The sequence below is a fragment of the Mirounga leonina genome, unplaced genomic scaffold (assembly GCF_011800145.1).
Source record: "Mirounga leonina isolate KUSES-001 unplaced genomic scaffold, KU_Mleo_1.0 Mir_126, whole genome shotgun sequence".
Taxonomy (NCBI): domain Eukaryota; kingdom Metazoa; phylum Chordata; class Mammalia; order Carnivora; family Phocidae; genus Mirounga; species Mirounga leonina.
Genome location: NW_023270314.1, coordinates 27748881 through 27765710, shown reverse-complemented (window position 1 = coordinate 27765710; position 16830 = coordinate 27748881). Strand labels below are relative to the sequence as shown.

The following is a 16830-nucleotide window of genomic DNA, read 5'->3' as shown; positions in this document are numbered from 1 at the left end:
CAAACTCCTTACCGAAGTTGACACGGTCCCCCATGATCTGGGCCCCGCTCACCTCTCTCCAGCATCCTGGTCAACCAGTCTGACATTCCTTCAGCTCCTCAGTTGTGCAAAGCCCCTTCCCACTCCACGGCTATGCACAGATTGTTCTCTCTTCCTAGAAAACCCTTCCCTGAGGTCTTTGCATATAGCTACGTGATGGATCAGGGCAGGTGGGTCTGCAGGACCGGAGTAGAGAGACCACTAAGGGATCTGTGACAATACACCAGGCAAGTGATGAGGACCAGCTACGGCAGTGCTAGTTCATATGGAGAGAAGGTGGGAGGAACAGCAGCCTAGTGTGACTCCTACGGGTCTGGCCTGGACACTCGCCGGAAGAGGGTGCGATGTCATCCATCCACCCTCTACGCCAACAGCGTGCAAGAAAACACTAGCAGGTAGAAAGTGGCTCACAAACGCTGGACACTATTACTATGCTACAGATAAACTATAGTTATTGAGCACCTACCATGAACAAGGCATTGCTAATAACACAAATTATTTAGTGCAAGACAACATTTCACCCTAAAGGAAGGCAAGATAGATTTGGCAAAGGAAAGAATTAGCCCAAAACCTGGTAACTAGAAATGAAGTCTTCTGAATTTTTGGACTTCTGCAGTTCAGGGGTAACATATGGATCATCCTCTATCCAGTTTTGCTTACATCAAATTATTCTGTAATTTTGTAACCTGTAAGGACTGAGTCGCCATCTATTTCTCCTATATTACAATCGTTCAATTTAAAGAGCCAACCCATGAATGGCCATGAACCACTTACCAACTAATCTATATTCCCCGTTGAAAGCCAGGCAAGAAGGCCTCCACGGCCTTTTCCAACAATCAGGGACACTTCAGACAAAACTCTCTGGGAACTGCCCATCCGTCCTGATCCAAGCTCACCTCCCTGTCTGTACCTGGGCTCCTCTGTCCCAGCAGCAGGGCTCCTGGCTGCCCCTCACAGGGCTGGCTCAATCTTCTCTTTAATCCTCTTCCCTACGCTCTGGCCTGCAACAGCCCCCTCGTTCCTTAGCCACACCTGTCCCACACTGAAGACCTGACACCTTAGAGCACTGCCTGATCAGCACTCCTGTGCCACAGTGATCCTTCCCTAACCCTCCAATCCTTCTGTGCTCGTAGCTGTGTGACACCCCGTCACCTCGGGATCCCATCTGGTCTTCCCAAATGCATGGGACTGGGTGAGACAAAGAGCATCCCCAGGTTATGGATAAGATAACTGAGGTACACAAGGAGTTTCATAGACAATCTGAGGACACACATTTGTTTTAATTCTCCGGTTGTTTGAAGTACAGTTCTAAGTATATAGTTCTGTCTCTCCAACTTAGTAAGCATTGTCTTCTGTTTCTTGGTATTCTCCAAAGTATTCAGGAAAGTGCGGTGTTTACAGCAGCACCTAAGACCTATTTCCTTAATAAATCAAGAAAACAAGAAAAATGAAATGAAAGCAGAAAACCTCTCATAAACTTCCAAGGCTATTTCTGGCTTTCATTTAGAGGGAGCCTTTGTTATGCTCTCTCCTAACAACCTGTTCTTTGCCTCCCGAGGACATATCATCATTTGCGATTAAGTATGTATTTGCTTAATGTCTGTCTTTCCCCGTAAACTCCACCAAGGCGGAGGTGATTGTTTGTTTTTCACCACTGTATACCCAGTGGTATTGCTGGCACATAGTAAGTAAAAAAACCAAACCAAAAAAACCCTCCAAGAAACCGAAAACTAAAACCAAAACACTTGAATAGCCCATGTCCTAGTGGGATAAGCCGGCTGACTCCAAAGCCCAAATCTTCCTACCACACCTCTTAGCAAAGGAAGAGTTGTTCTGGAACCTCCCGTATATTCTGCCGTGATCTACACAATCCCCTCCAAAGCAGCACGGAGGGCAAGGGGGCCGACCCTGAGAAGAGAAGGAAACCCTAGCTCGCAACGTGGGCTTGGATTCAGATCCTGACTTCACCGCTTATTCACTGTGTGATCCCAAGTGAGCTACTTAACCTTCCTGGACCTCGGTTTCCTCATCTATAAAATGCAGATAATAAAACTACTTCATAAAGTCGTGATGATTAAGTGAGATAATGTGTGAAGAGCTTTGCATGGTGCCTGGCATACCATTAGCACTGGAAATGTTAGCTGTGAAAATGATTAGCTATCTGTATTCCTGGGAGATAGGAATCTAGAGAATGTGGCTTCCAGAGGGGTCAGGGCTGCTAAACTGACTTGACTTTGAGAAACTTAACCGCAGTGAAGTCCAGAGCTCACATTTATTCTCTTTGCTCGAGTCACCTGCCACAGCTCTGCTAAGGCTGGAGGTGCAGCTTTCACTGGCCTAGAAATAAAAGAGGCTAAAAATATACAACCTGTGTCTGGGGTACCAAGATCATGCCTACATTAAAGAACTTAAAATGCAGACTCAGGGCAGAAGAGCATCTCCTAGGATTCTTTCTACCCTAAAAACTAGTGCCAGCTCAGCACAGGGCAGGGAATGGGCTGTGGCCAGTTGCTGACCCCACTGGTGTCCTTTCTCCTTCTTGCTCTCCTCTTTTGGCTCAGTGCAGAGAATAAGAAAGAGGAGCTTTCTTTTTTGCAAAAAAAGTTGAGTCCTTCTCCCCTATTTTTTCCCCTCCTTTTCCCTCAGAAGAGGAATAAATACGTGAGCATATATTATAAAAAAAAAAATTCAATCAATGCAAAAGCTTACAGAATAAAAAGAGTCACTCTTCAGCCCCCAACTCTATCCATTGCCCCCCAAGGGTCACCACAAGTAACAGTTTGGTGTGGATTCTTCCAGGCCTTTTTTCTATGTTTACATGTAAACATACGTGGCTTAAAAAGCATTATACACAGTCTTCTTTTAATTGCTTTTTTAGATGATTATATTCACACACACACATCTTGGAGATTCCCATCAGCCACAGCCATTTATTGAAGGTCGACCCAGTGCCAGTTATTTGGCTGGACAGTGATAAGCATCCATAAAGTCTCCACCCTCTCGGAGTCAACAGTCTCAGGAAACGGATAATAAACAAGTAATCAACAAATAATTTAAAAATGAAAAATAATACAAAAGAAATAAGTAGCATGCTAAGATATAGAATAATAAGTGAGAGAGGCCTGAGAGGTGGCATTTTTTTTTTTTTTTTAAACTGAGACCTGAAGTATAAGCTGGGATCAAGCCACTTGAAGATCCAGGGAAAAGGCATTCTGATAGAGGAAACAGCCTGTGCAAAAGCCCTGAGACAGAAAGGAGCTTGTACTCAAATGAAAGAAGGCTAACGTGGAGCTTGGTAAACAGGAGGGTGAGTGGGGTTGAAGAGGTCAGCAGGACCAAATAATACATAATCTTTAGGGCCAACAAGGCCAGGAGTTTACTTTTTTTTTTTTTGTATGTACTAAAGGAAGCCATTAAATGTTTTAGGCAGGTAGAAAAAATGAAAAATAAAGGTTTTGGCAGGAGAAAGATGCTATGTGATTTATATTTTGAATTTGCTTTGTGGAGAATGAATGGGGGAATGGAGAAAGGGGCAGTAGAGGAAGCCAGTTGGTTGGATATAATAGAAGCAAGAGCTGATATTGCTTGGACTGAAGCCATGGTAGTAGAAATAGAGAAAATGGGTAGATCTGAGATATATTTTTGGAGATATATTTTTGGAGATAGTATCAGCAGGGCTTGCTGACAGAGTATGGTAAAGGAAGAAGGGAAAAATTAAGGATAACTCCCAGCATTTGCCTTGAGTAACTAGGCGAATGGAAGAGAAATCGATTTGGGCACAAAATAGACCATCAGGTTGTTCCCAGTTTTTTACTGTTAAACAATGCAACCCTGAGGATCCTTTATATGCACCTTCATGCACGTGTATAAACAGTTCTGTAAGACAGTTTCTTAGAAGATGACCTGGTCAGAAGGTATGGACATTTGAAATTGATAGACACTATAAAATGCCTTCTAAAATGCCTGTACCAAATTACCCCACTATTAGTAGTGTATTTATTTTTATTTTAAAGATTTTATTTATTTATTTGAGAGAGAGAGAGAATGAGAAACAGAGAGCATGAGAGGGAGGAGGGTCAGAGGGAGAAGCAGACTCCCCGCTGAGCAGGGAGCCCGATGCGGGACTCGATCCAGGGACTCCAGGATCATGACCTGAGCCGAAGGCAGCTGCTTAACCAACTGAGCCACCCAGGCGCCCCAATAGTGTATTTATTAATGGACCATTAAAGACACCCATAGACATTATCAATCCCTCAAATTTCACCTAGATGATTAGCATAAAAAGTGTATATTTTATTTTATTTTTTATTTATTTTATTTTTTTAAAGATTTTATTTATTTATTTGACAGAGAAAGACACAGCAAGAGAGGGAACACAAACGGGGAGTGGGAGAGGGAGAAGTGGACTCCCTGCCGAGCAGGGAGCCCGATGCGGGACTCGATCCAGGGACTCCAGGATCATGACCTGAGCCGAAGGCAGTCGCTCAACCAACTGAGCCACCCAGGTGCCCTAAAAAGTGTATATTTTAAATGTTTATTTCCTTGATTTCTAGTGAGATTAAGAATTTTTTCTTTAACTTCTAATTACGTAATTAACACATAAGTACATTCTCCTTGTAAAAAAGGTAAACATTATAAAGCTAAATTAAATTCCCTTTGACTTTCCTGTTCCTCCCAATATGGTTCCTTCACTCTCCATCCCAGAGGTAACTGCTTGTATACCTCCACAAATTTTTCTATGCATTTAAAAATCTATATATGCAGGGCGCCTGGGTGGCTCAGTCAGTTAAGTAACTGCCTTCAGCTCAGGGCATGATCCTGGGGTCCTGGGAATTGAGACCCACTGCGGGCTCCCTGCTCAGTGGGGAGTCTGCCTCTCCCTCTCCTTCTGCCCCTCCCCTTGCTTGTTCTCTCTCTCTCACTCACTCTCTCTCAAATAAATAAAAATAAAAGCTTTAAAAATAAAATGAAATAAAAATCTATATATGCAATCAAGGATTAATCGTTTTTTGGAAGTTGTATTTCTAGCAGTCCTTTTAGCATAAGCAAAAAATCTAACTGAAAATTTTTGCTTGAGGCCTAAGTAAGTGACATTTAAGTTGAGACCTTCTCGAGGTTAGTTAACAGCTCTGAGCCCTGGTTTCATCACCTGTAAAACAGAAGTGACAACAACTCACAGAGTTGTTGACAAGTTAACTGATGAACGCATGCAAAAGCACGCGGCATCTACCCAACAAATGTTAATTGCCTTTCCTTGACCTATACAGTTGAACTGAGGCATTTGGTGGAGACCAGAAACTGAGCCATTCCTATAAGGATGAGACAGAGACTCTACCCAGAAAAAAACATTTTTAATGTTGTCTTGAAAAAAAAAAACTTTCTTTCATAGTAAGGCCCCTAAAAAACTCTGAATTTTCCTTCAAAAATTTTAGATGAAATATTCTGAGCAGTCAAAAAGCATATAGGTCATTTAAAAATTATTACTCATTTTTTCGGGAAGGCAGAAAGCAAAAGGATTTCAGCATAAAAGTAACTGCTAGATCCTGGTTGTTCCCAGCCCCCTCTCGGGCACACCCTGGGAAGCAGACCGCCTGGATATTCCCAGAGAATTTAGGCCTGCAGGAGACAGCTGCCGCTTGAGGCAGGTAAGGACCTCCAAACACAGGATGTGACCTAACGTTTGGGTCTCACTGCAAGGATGCCACTGGTTCCCCTGGCTTGTCATAGTACATCCTGTCATCCCTACCTAGACGTTCCTGGAGGTTGCGGGTGTAGTTCAAAAGGGCAGACCCCATCACAAAATGTCCTTAATCAAAATTAAATCAAAATGTCCAGGGACCAGAATATCTCCCTCTGAATGGGAGTCAGCCAAGTTTCAACAAGCTCTCTTGCTTGGAACCACCAAGAGACATCATTTTATCTGAACTCATTACCAGGGCTGCTTCTCCTTACAAAATATCAAGAGTACTTGTATCAAGGAGCTCCTACTACCTTCTCACCCAGCTCTACCTTCCCATTCCTCTAGGCTCAAAGCCGGAAATTCCTTAGCAAATGCAAGAATAAGCTTTAAACTCCCAAATACCATACTGTGTGTGTGTGTGTGCACATATGCATTAGGGCAGGAAGAATTAGGGGTCACAGGTCTAAGCAGATTTTCAAAAGGGTCTGTCACCCAAAAGATTCAGAAGCATTGTTCAAAGATCTCTCAAACATATTCCCAACCTAAAAGAATTTTTTCTTTGGCTTGAGGAGTTAACCAGGGGTGGGTAAAGATCAGCAGTGGAGTATGCATACCCCAAACTGCTCCTTGATAAAATTTACGGGAGGGCCCAAAGTACAAAGGGAATCAGGGAATCCGTCCTTAAACCTAGAGACAGAAGTCATAAAAGAGGTCCATTTCTTGCCTGAGGGTATAATAGGAAATGGGAAAATCAAGAAAGTACCAAAAACTACGGTTCTGCCTTCACTTTTACTGCTCCTGAAGCATGATCCCCAACTGGGACACAGGACAATGGAGGTACAGATTTGTAGAAGATGATTCTCAGCAGGGGTGCTATCAGCAGGTGGACAGGACCATCTTTTACAGTGTGGGACTGACCCAAACACTGGAGGATAGTTAATATCCCTGGCCCTCAGGCACGAAGTACCAGCAGCACCACCCAGTCAGCATGATAACCAAAACATCTTCACTTATTTCCAAAAACTCCTTCCTGGGATCATACCTCCCCCACACGGCAACCACTTTTATTTATGGGAACAGAGGTTGGTGGAGTGGGTAGTATATATGCCACAAACTAGAACCTTTATAGGTTATAGAGTATTTTCACTATGTTTTCTACTGTAAACATCCTCAAAACCCTGTAAGATAGGTATTATCGTTACCCATTTCATAAAGAATGAAATTTGCTCAGAAAGAAACATTTTTTAAAGATTTTATTTATTTTAGAGATAGAGTGTGTGTGCAGGAGCGTGGGGAGGGGCAGAGGGAGAGGGAGAGGCAGCGAGAACCTCAAGCCGACTGCACTGAGTGCAGAGCCCGATGCAGAGCTCGATCCCAAGACCGTGAAATCATGACCTGAACCGAAATCAAGAGTGGGATGTTTAATAGACTGCACCACCCAGGCACCCCTGTAGGTAGTTAGTTCTTAAAACAAGATAACCATCTCCTAAAGTACGGAGCCAGGCTCATCCCCAGCTCTTCCTTAAAGAGGCACTGGGCAACTGGGGGAGGGCTACGACATTCTCTAGTCTAGCCCTGAGTAGATGAGCAAGTTGGAAAAAGAGAGAATACATACCAGCTCTGTTAATGTTTTTAGGAACCCAGGGGCAAGACCACCAGCCCCAACTCCAGCCCCCCTGGCGATAACTCTGGGTGAGGGTGGGAAGGTGGTAAAAGAGATGGGGAGGGCATAGGAGGAAGAGATGAGGACAAGAACTGAAGCATCACATTGTAAACAGTGTAAACCCGTCCTCTCCTGGCAAAATTCCTTATGTAAATAATTCTGCTAGCCCCTTGCGGCTCTGAATATTATTTACAACACCATTCAAGGACCTCAAAGTACTTTATAAACTGAGAAGAATATGCAAATTCGCAAAGTTGGGCGGGGGGGCTACCCTACCCAGGTCCTCTCCTGCCCAACACACAACCTCCCAGCCTGTGACTTTGCTGGGAGGGGATGGAAGACAGAAAATGTGAGAGAATCTGGAAAGAGGGGGATTCTGAAAGATGAAAAGAAAAGTAGAGAGCAGGGTGGGAGGCAAAGACAACCAGAAGATCTCAAGGGCAGAGAGGCAAGCGTGACAGTTCGACGTCTTCCTTGGGTGATTCATTCTCCCATGTGGAAGGAAAATAACATACAAAGATGTTGCTTTGCTGAGGGAGGCAAAAGGGAGACTGGAACCGGGAACTTGGGAATTCTAGCTGCTCAGTTCATCTCTATTCTGGAATACACTTTTCTTTGTGGATGACAATCTTAAAACCCTTAAGTTCCCACCTGGTACTGTTCAAAGAGGGAGCCCTGAAGTATCCAGCAAGGAGGAGGAGGTGGGGGTACTGTATGGAGACAGGACCCTCTCTTATCTTCAAAGTAAAAGGTCCCTTCCTCTTCTCTGAAGTGCATTTCCGAACTGGAATGAACCCCCGGCCTCTCCCTGGCACTGCTTCAGCTTAGCTCAGACTTGGGAGAAACGTTTCCCCCAGAATGGAGGTGACCAGCCTGGTCGACCAGTTAACACACTGACTTCAGGCAGCCAGCGCTGCTGTCCCCTGGGACCACTGCAGTCCATTCTGGGGCGGAACTCTGGTCTTGACCACAGAACCAGGGCCCTGGCTCCAACCAGCCTTCTCAGGCAACCTCAGGGGCAGGGGAGGATCTGTGGTCTCATTTCCTCTCCACCTTGGCTTCTTTTTTCACTTCATTGAAGATTAGCTATTTCCACCACGACTAGTTCCTGTTCTCAGCAGCTGTAGGGGTTGTTTCCCCGCAGACAGAGCTCTGAAACACTGGTGTGCCTGCCACCTGGACCGTCCCAGCTGCAGACTTGTCCCAGGCCCAACAAGTCCTGAGCTCAAGGGTTTCTTCGTCCCAGATAAAACAGCAGGGAGAAGAAATTAAGGGATAGGAAGCAATTCCAAGAACTCCACAGTAGATATACCAGTGTCCATTTTTTAAAAAATTATTTTAATCTTATATAATATGCTTTTTCCTATGTGAAAAAATTTTATAATAAAAATGTGGAAATGGATACATTTATTACATAGGAATATGTATATGTAATAAATCCCCAACAGAGAGCAAAGATTACAAACAAAAGATGGCCAAAACATTTATGATGAAATGTTGAAAGAAATGCAAGGTAAAACAAGACACCATTTCTTATTAATAAAATTGGCAAAGGTTTTTTAAAATGTTAAACCATCCAGTAATGTTTAGCTTACAGAGAAAGGGGATGCACACTGTCAGTGAAAAAGCCAACTAGTACAACTTTTTTAGAAGCATATTTCTCAGAGGACTTTAAAAAGCATATCCCCTTTGACCCAATAATTATACTTCTAGCAATTTATCCTAAATAAATATTCAGACATGCGCAGGATATTCTTCACAGTGTTATTTTTAGTAGCAAAAAAAGAGAGAGAAATAAAAGATAAGGCAATAATAAAGTATTATACAATGGAATACTATCCAGCTATGAAATAATGATACTAAAGAATGTTTAAACAAAGGAGAAAATGCTTAAGAAAGTAAAATAAAAATCAGTTTACAAAACAATTTGCACAGTATGATCCTAATTGTTAAAATATATGTAAGTACATCAAAATGTTAATGGTAGACAGTGAGATTATAGGTGACTTTAATTCTCTTCTTTATACTTTTCTACATAGCTTATACTTGTTACATTTTTAACTTCATTTTTTTTAAAGATTTTATTTATTTATTTGACAGAGAGAGACACAGCGAGAGAGGGAACACAAGCAGGGGGAGTGGGAAAGGGAGAAGCAGGCTTCTCGCGGAGCAGGGAGCCCGACGCGGGGCTCAATCCCAGGACCCTGGGATCATGACCTGAGCTGAAGGCAGATGCTTAACGACTGAGCCACCCAGGCGCCCCACATTTTTAACTTCTAAATTTGCTTAATAAACATGTATTATTGTCATAATCAGGAGAAAAGAAGCTATTCTCAATCCTCCTCCCTTCCTTTGAGGATACTCACATGCATGACTCCTTTTTTAAAAACCATTTGGAAATATGTATTGAGGACCTTAAAAACTTTATGTCCTACAACCTAGCCGGTTCAATTTTGGGTTTCTATCCTAAGGAAAACTCTAAATATTGAAAAGGTTTTGTACACCAAGATGTTCATCACAGCATTGTTTACGAAGGCAAACAGAAGCAAACAACCTAAATGTCCAACAATAGAACAGTTAAGTACACAATGGTACATTCACTTGAGGGGCCACTGTACAAGCATTTAAAAATGTTTACAATGACTGGCTTGGGAAAACTAGTGAAATAACAAAGCCAAAGGAAAAGAAAACAAACCCCAAACTGGATTTAAAAATATATAGCAATATTACAACATTGTACAAAACCTTATGCAGAGAAAAAAATATGAAAGGTTTTAAAACACATTGGCTCCATTTGGTAAAGGAACTAGAGAAAATACGGATGTTTTTCTTCAATATAAATCTTTAATCTTTTTTTCTTTCTAAATTGCCCATACTTTTCTTAGGGAATGAGTATTACTTTAAGAGAAAAAAGAAAAAAAGCTGAAACTCCCTCTGAGCAATGAAAACACTCCCAAATGACAAGAAGCCCACTCCATCAGTCCTATTCCCCCACCCCCCCACGCACCTCCCTCAGTCTAAGGCAGGGTCATATGGGAAGGTCAAGGGAATGAGGCTCCTCTCTGGTGGCGTAAGGTCTTCTCGGTGAGGTCTCTGAGCAAGGGGGTTCCTCTGACCAGCTGCTGTCAAGGGTCCTCTCCCTCCCCCATGTCCTATTCCAGCCTGAACTAATTCACCACAATCCCCAGGGCTGGGAAAAAATTTCCATCGTAGTCATTTGGAACTTGATATTTAGTCCAAGTTTTTCCCAGCCCCTTTCTGTGTCACAGTAGGCCCTCAAAGCCTCTTAGACAACTAGCACCCAGACCAGCTTAGCTCCCACATCAATGCTGCACTTACAGCAAAACCCAAAGCCATCAGTCATCACCAGGGAAATGTGAGCGGAGGACCCATGGCAGGGACAGGCTGTCATACAACCCCACCCTTCTGCCCTGAGAGCCTCCTCCTGAGGGATAAGCAGGGCTTTTTCTGGTGTCAGAACCTTTAGACTCCATTTCAAGTCCATAATAAGTCACCAAAGAGAAAAATGAGGGTGCAAACACAGCAAGGGCAGACAGCTATCCTTTCAAAGCCCTTAAAGCCCTCTGCCTCCCCTCTCTATCTTAGCAAAGGCCAGTACTGGCCAGAATACTAGCTCTGAGAAATTGAGGTTGGGTAGTAATCTAGTTGGGACCAAAACACAGACTGCAGCTCTATCAGACCAGAGATTGGTTCTCATTCTGATATGGATAGAGAAGTTCCAATAATTGCACCATCCCTAAACTTCTCAGTACTCAAAAGAATAGGAGCTGCTGTTCAGACAGGAGGTAAGGAAGGATCCCAGAGAGACAGCATAACACAGCTTCCCAACCTTTTTCATATCGGGGCACACCAGAAAAATAATATTATTTGTACAGCACACCGGAAAAATGGTAGAACTGATCCCAGTCAGAGGTGACCAATCAGGGACCTCAGCTGCCCCCAGGGATGAGCGGATCAGTATCCCAGCAGAGCAGTAGGGGGAAGCCTTGGATTAGGGCACTGGGCCAGGTTAGGACTCTTGGGATCAATGTCCTGAACAAATCACCTCATGGCCTCACACCTTGAGCTCTCCGACCTCGGCTGTCAGGCTGTGTGTCAGATCATGTGTCTACACCAGAAAGCTGGGAGCCTGTGGTCTTGACTCACAATGATACAACTTTCCCAGCCAGTGTGGTTTTCGGGGTTGGGGGCGGGTATTCCACAGATACACTGGAACTGGGGGAAGCCCTCCATCTGACAGAAGAAGGCATATCCTGAGACTAGCTACACAAAATAGGTAATTGGTTTCATCATATTTCTAAACTTAAAATCCTTTTTGGGAATACAAGTGATCTCAGATCTGAGTCACTGCTGAGAGCTACAAATTTAAAAGCTACCATTTACTGAGCATATAGTGGTTGCCAGACTCTGCTATCTAAGTACTTGACTTCCAGGTTCATTATATCCACACAGCAACTTCATGTGGCAAATACTATTATTATCTTCATTTATAAGAAGAAACTGGGACTCAAAGAGATGCAGCAACTTGCTTAAGGCCAAACACTTTTCTAACTAGAGATTGTGGAGAGGCCAGTATTTGAACCCACTTTGACTTGAAAGTACATATGTTTAATCAGGGCACCAGTATGTCACCTCAACAAACTTTCAAACAGCTTTTTCAAAAATCAAATCAATCATAATGATGCTGACAATCTGGGAAAGAAAAAAGTAAGAAAAGAGCAGCTTGTCTGACTCACACAATCAAGAAAAAAAGCTAATCTATATGGAGTACCTACAGAGTACCAAGGGCTTTATTATACATGGCTCATCTAATTCTCATAAACCTACTAGGACAGAAATTATTACCCTATCTTCTAGGTAAGGAAATCTTAAAAGACAGTTACTAAGACAGCCCTTGCTTTTTCTACTACACACACTCCACTTCTCCTGACTATTCAGGAAATACACCTGAGCTTGCTCCAGGGTCAAACATCAACAGCCAGTACTAGTACTATTCCCAAACAGTAGGACAGGAGAAAGAAAGATAGTAAAAAGGGCACGTTTCAGAAGCAGAGGAAGGAGCCCCTGGAGAAGAACCCAAATCCCCAAGAAAGCATGATTTCCCTGTGTTGGAAAAGTGAGGTAAAATCCCCTCCTCCCATAAGACAGCTGACTAGCCCTGGCCTGCCCTGTTCCAACCCCCCATCAGCAGCAGCTCAGGCACACAGAAACAAGACCAAAACAAAAGCCAAGAGGAAACAAATCAAAACTTTATACAGAAAGTATAACTTGCAAGTGGGTGGTCCCGGCTCCCGCTTGACCTGTGCTCTCTGGGTGCTGTGGTTACTAATCAGGACACCACGTGCATTTTGTGGATATTAAGCCATCAGTTTGCCAACTAACTAAACAAACTTGTCAACCAAGTTCCAATGAGAACTCGATCAACTCTGGTTCTGAGCTCTCATGACCAACAGCCTGGCAGCCCCTACCTAAGGCAGCTCCCCACCCAGTCCACCTCAAACTATTCCTTTCTCTCCAATTTCTGTAACTACTTCATGCCAGCTCACTGCGGGGGGGGTGGGGGGCGGGATTCACACCCCCACTGGAGTGCAGATTCCCTCCCACTCTTTTCCCCAACAGTTGAGCTCTTGTTCTCAAGGGCACCAAATCCCAATCTCTCCTCCTCAGCCTCTGAGTTGGCCATAGCACGTCAGTAATCACTGACTCACCCATCCCCTTGAGGAGGCTGGGGGAAATGCAGAGGGCCACAGGATGTGTGGCCCAGATCCCTCTGGCCCTCTGCAGAGCTGGTGGGCAGAGAGGTTCCAGTAACATCGCTTCCCCCTTGGAATGCCTCTGAGCTGGCTGCAGTACCAGTGTGGGCTAACGTCAGGCTCTCCACCATCGGAGAGGCCAGGATCTCTAGACAGTCCCACTGTTGCCAATAGATCTAATCTCCCTATTCCAAGGCAGATGAAATCCAATAAGGCTGCTAAGTCCACAACTATTCCCTCCACATGGGCAAAGGCAAAGCAGGCCCTTCAGGCCATACCAACAATAACAATAACAGCAGCATTAACACTGCCTGTTTAGAGAGTTCTTTGAGGGACTGGGAACTATTTCCCCGAATTTCTCAAAGGTTTACCTCTGCCAGCAAATGTTCCATCACCTCGTTCATTTTCTTTCCCCAAAACTTCATTATTACCCCCAACATATTTCCTGGCTCCATCCCAGTGATACCAGCTCAGATCCTCCCTATCCACAGAGCCACTGACACCAATGTCCAGTTCCCACACCAAAGGAGAATCCCAAAGCAGCCTTAAGATTCATCTATACAGATCTTTGGGGAACCTACAGAAAGTCTAAAAGGAAGCACAGGCAAAAGAACACAAGCCAGCCACTAGGGCTTAACATAAAGAGGGAGAAAAAAAGGAGGCGGGATGGTTTGTGTATTGTTTCAGTTGTAAAAATACACTGGTGAAATGGCTTATCCACATGTTCAGCCTTTTAGACAAATCCACTATAACTTTGCAGGATGCCTGCAGGCCATTCTGAAAATAAGTAGAATGGCATCACTCTTTATTCCACCCTCTTCGAGAGCTCCCAGCCCCCTCTCCATTCCCCCACCTCTCCCCCAAACATCTGGTCTGGGCTGGAAGTGGGACCCACTCCCTGGGAAGCCTCCATGTTAACACGAGAGGCGGTCTCCCCAGTCAGAGAACCCTAACTTGGGCTGAAGAGTGGGCCGGCCCCAGGTTTCTGAATTCCCCGGCACCAGCAAGAGGCTTAGAAATGAGAATTCTAGGGACCTGGGAAGGCTGTCGGGGAAGTGGGGAGAAGTGCGAGGGCTGAAGAAGGGGTAGGGAAGAGGAAGAAGTGTGGATCCTGGGCAGGTCTCAGGCTGAGGACCCCTCCTCCTGTGTCCAGCGGTTGAGGCCGCGGTCGGGAAGTCCCCGACGGGGCTGTCGGGCGACCAGCGGCTGCTCAGAGATTGCCAAGAAGACACTGTGTCTATCGGAACCCCCCCCCGCGAAGGGGTGGGCCGGCTAGGGACACCCGGGCAAAGTCCTACCCCGGGCACTGGGACCTCGGGGGCGGTAGGAGGGGGAAGGGACTGGGCTCAGCTCTCACCAGCACCAAGGCGAACCTCTCTTCCAGTTCACAGGGCTCAGGCATCGGCATCTTGCCGGGCGGCGGCAGCAGCGATACTGAAGGCGGCTCGCCCGGGCCCCCCTCGGCGCTCTCCAGGTTGCCCATCGCAGCGGGGCCCCCTCGGGGGCCTCAGCCCCCCACCTCCACGCCCGGGGGCCTTGGGCTCGGCCGCTCCGACCCGGCTCCTCCCTCAGCGTCGGCTCCCCTGGTCTCGACTCCTCTGCCCCGTACGGGGCGCTGAGAGCTCCTCGGGGTCCCGCAGGCGGTGACGCGCTGCGAGGGCGGAGGCAGCGCAGCGGACAGCGGCACCGAAGCGACCGACCCGGCGGCCACCGCTCTCGCTCACACCCGCCGCCTGGCCGCTCTCTGCTCGCCGCTCCCGCGCTGCCCCTCCCCGCCCCCTCGCGCTCTTTCCCTCCCACCACCCCCCCACTTGGCTTCCTCCCACCCACTCCCGGCCGAGACTCCGGCTTCCCCACCCCCGAACGCCGACTGCAGCCCGCGCGCCGCGCGCCCCATTCATGCAGGGCCCGCCTCCCGCCTACAGGCCTCCTGAGCATCCCGTCCCGCCCCCCGCGCCTGATTGACGACAGTGCCTGCCAATCACAGCGCCTCCCGCCCCCCGGCGGCCTCGCGCCTGGCGCCTAGCGCGCCCTGGCGGCTCCGGTGCGAATCGAATCACCGTGGTTGCTGGAGGTGTGAGGCGCTGACTTGGACATCCGGGAAATGGACCCGGCCCTTTCCACAAGGAGCTCGTAAAACATACAAATATGTAATATATAGGGCACAGTGTGTAAAGCTAGCTACACGAGAAGTAGAAACAACCAGGATGGGGCGCCTGGGTGGCTCAGTCGTTAAGCGTCTGCCTTCCGCTCAGGTCATGATCCCAGGGTCCTGGGATCGAGCCACGCGTCGGGCTCCTTGTTCCCCGGGAAGCTGCTTCTCCGTCTCCCACGACCCCTGCTTGCGTTCCGTCTCTCTCTGTCAAATAAATAAATAAAATCTTTTAAAAAAAGAAAAAAGAAACAACTAGGATGCTCAGGAGAGGGAGAGAGACCACGCCCATTAAGAGTTACAATGAACTCATTTGAATTGGGCACTGAGGGCTGAGGAAAACTTTAACTGATAGAGACAGGTGAAAAGGCATTTAGGAGGAGAGAATCTTACCAAAGTTCAGAGGCTGATCTGGCTGGACGTGAAAATGGAGGTGCAGAAGAATAATGCTATTCTGGGCTAGGTCTGCTGGTGGGTCATCACTGATGATGTGATGAACATCTGCTTTTTCTGCTAGCCTAGCTTCCATTCCTTTTCTTCAAGTAATAGCACCCCATTTCCTCTTAGGGAACCACTAATCCCCTCTTCTCAGTCCAAATGGAACTGAACTTCACCCCCTTTCCAGGAGGCCTTATGACCTAGGCCCTGCCAGTCACAGTATTTTCTTCCCCTACCCTTAGAGACTGTTTTAGGGATCAACACGACCCAAACCCAGAATATAAGACTCATTTCCAAGGCTTTCTTTCACTGGAACAGTCAGGAAAGAGACACTCTGTTTCCATTAGGGCTGCTGGATTGTTAGGATGTAAATCTGGAGCTGCTGGTAGCCATCATGTCTTCACCCATCACACTTCAAGCCTGCTGGGGAAAGCAAAGCTAAGAGATAGGACAGAGTTCTAGCAACACCCTGAAAACCTGAATCTAACCATGCCTGAAGTTATCACCTTGACTTTTTCTTTATGTATTCAACAAATTTTTACTGAAAAGCTTATTATATGTCAGATACTGTTTCAGGTTTTGCAGATACATCTGTAAACAAAAAAGGCATATACCTTGCCCTTTCAGAATTTACACTTACAACTAAACAAGTAAAATGTACCGATGCTAGTGATCAGTGTTAATGAAAATAAAACTAAAAAGGGATAGAGGTGGAAGAGAGGTTAAAATTTTAAATAAGATGGTCAGAGAAGGCCTCAGTAATAAGATGACGTTTGGATTTGGATAAAGATCTGAAGAAAGTAAGGGAGTAAGCCATGTGGATATCTGAGGGAAGAATGATCCAGAGAGGATGGCAAGTCCATACTGTGTGTCATGTGTTAGAGGAACAGCAAGGAGGTCAGTGTGAGATAATACAGGTGGAGAGATGGTGGTGGTTTGAACCAGGAGAGCTGTACAGGCAGAGAGAAATGGTCAGATTCTTTTTTAAAAATTTTTTGCCACATTTTGTCTATAGATACATAGTTACCTCTAAACTTTATTTATTTATTTATTTATTTATTTATTTATTTATTTATTTATTTAT

At 45.6% G+C, this 16830-nt stretch overlaps 1 protein-coding gene across 5 annotated transcripts in view; it reads right to left on the bottom strand.

Annotated features, from left to right (window-relative positions):
• FMNL3 (formin like 3) overlaps positions 1-14904 on the bottom strand; it is a 51952-nt gene extending 37048 nt beyond the window's left edge. For 3 of the 5 annotated variants that reach the window (XM_035002720.1, XM_035002722.1, XM_035002725.1), the window contains exon 1: positions 14514-14903. In XM_035002720.1, coding sequence (XP_034858611.1) covers positions 14514-14639 — 126 coding nt within the window. In that variant the 5' untranslated portion in view covers positions 14640-14903. Of the gene's footprint in view, positions 1-14513 lie in introns of all 5 variants that reach the window. The other 2 variants (XM_035002721.1, XM_035002724.1) reach the window with 1 other exon arrangement.
• Between the last annotated feature and the right edge of the window lie 1926 nt (positions 14905-16830).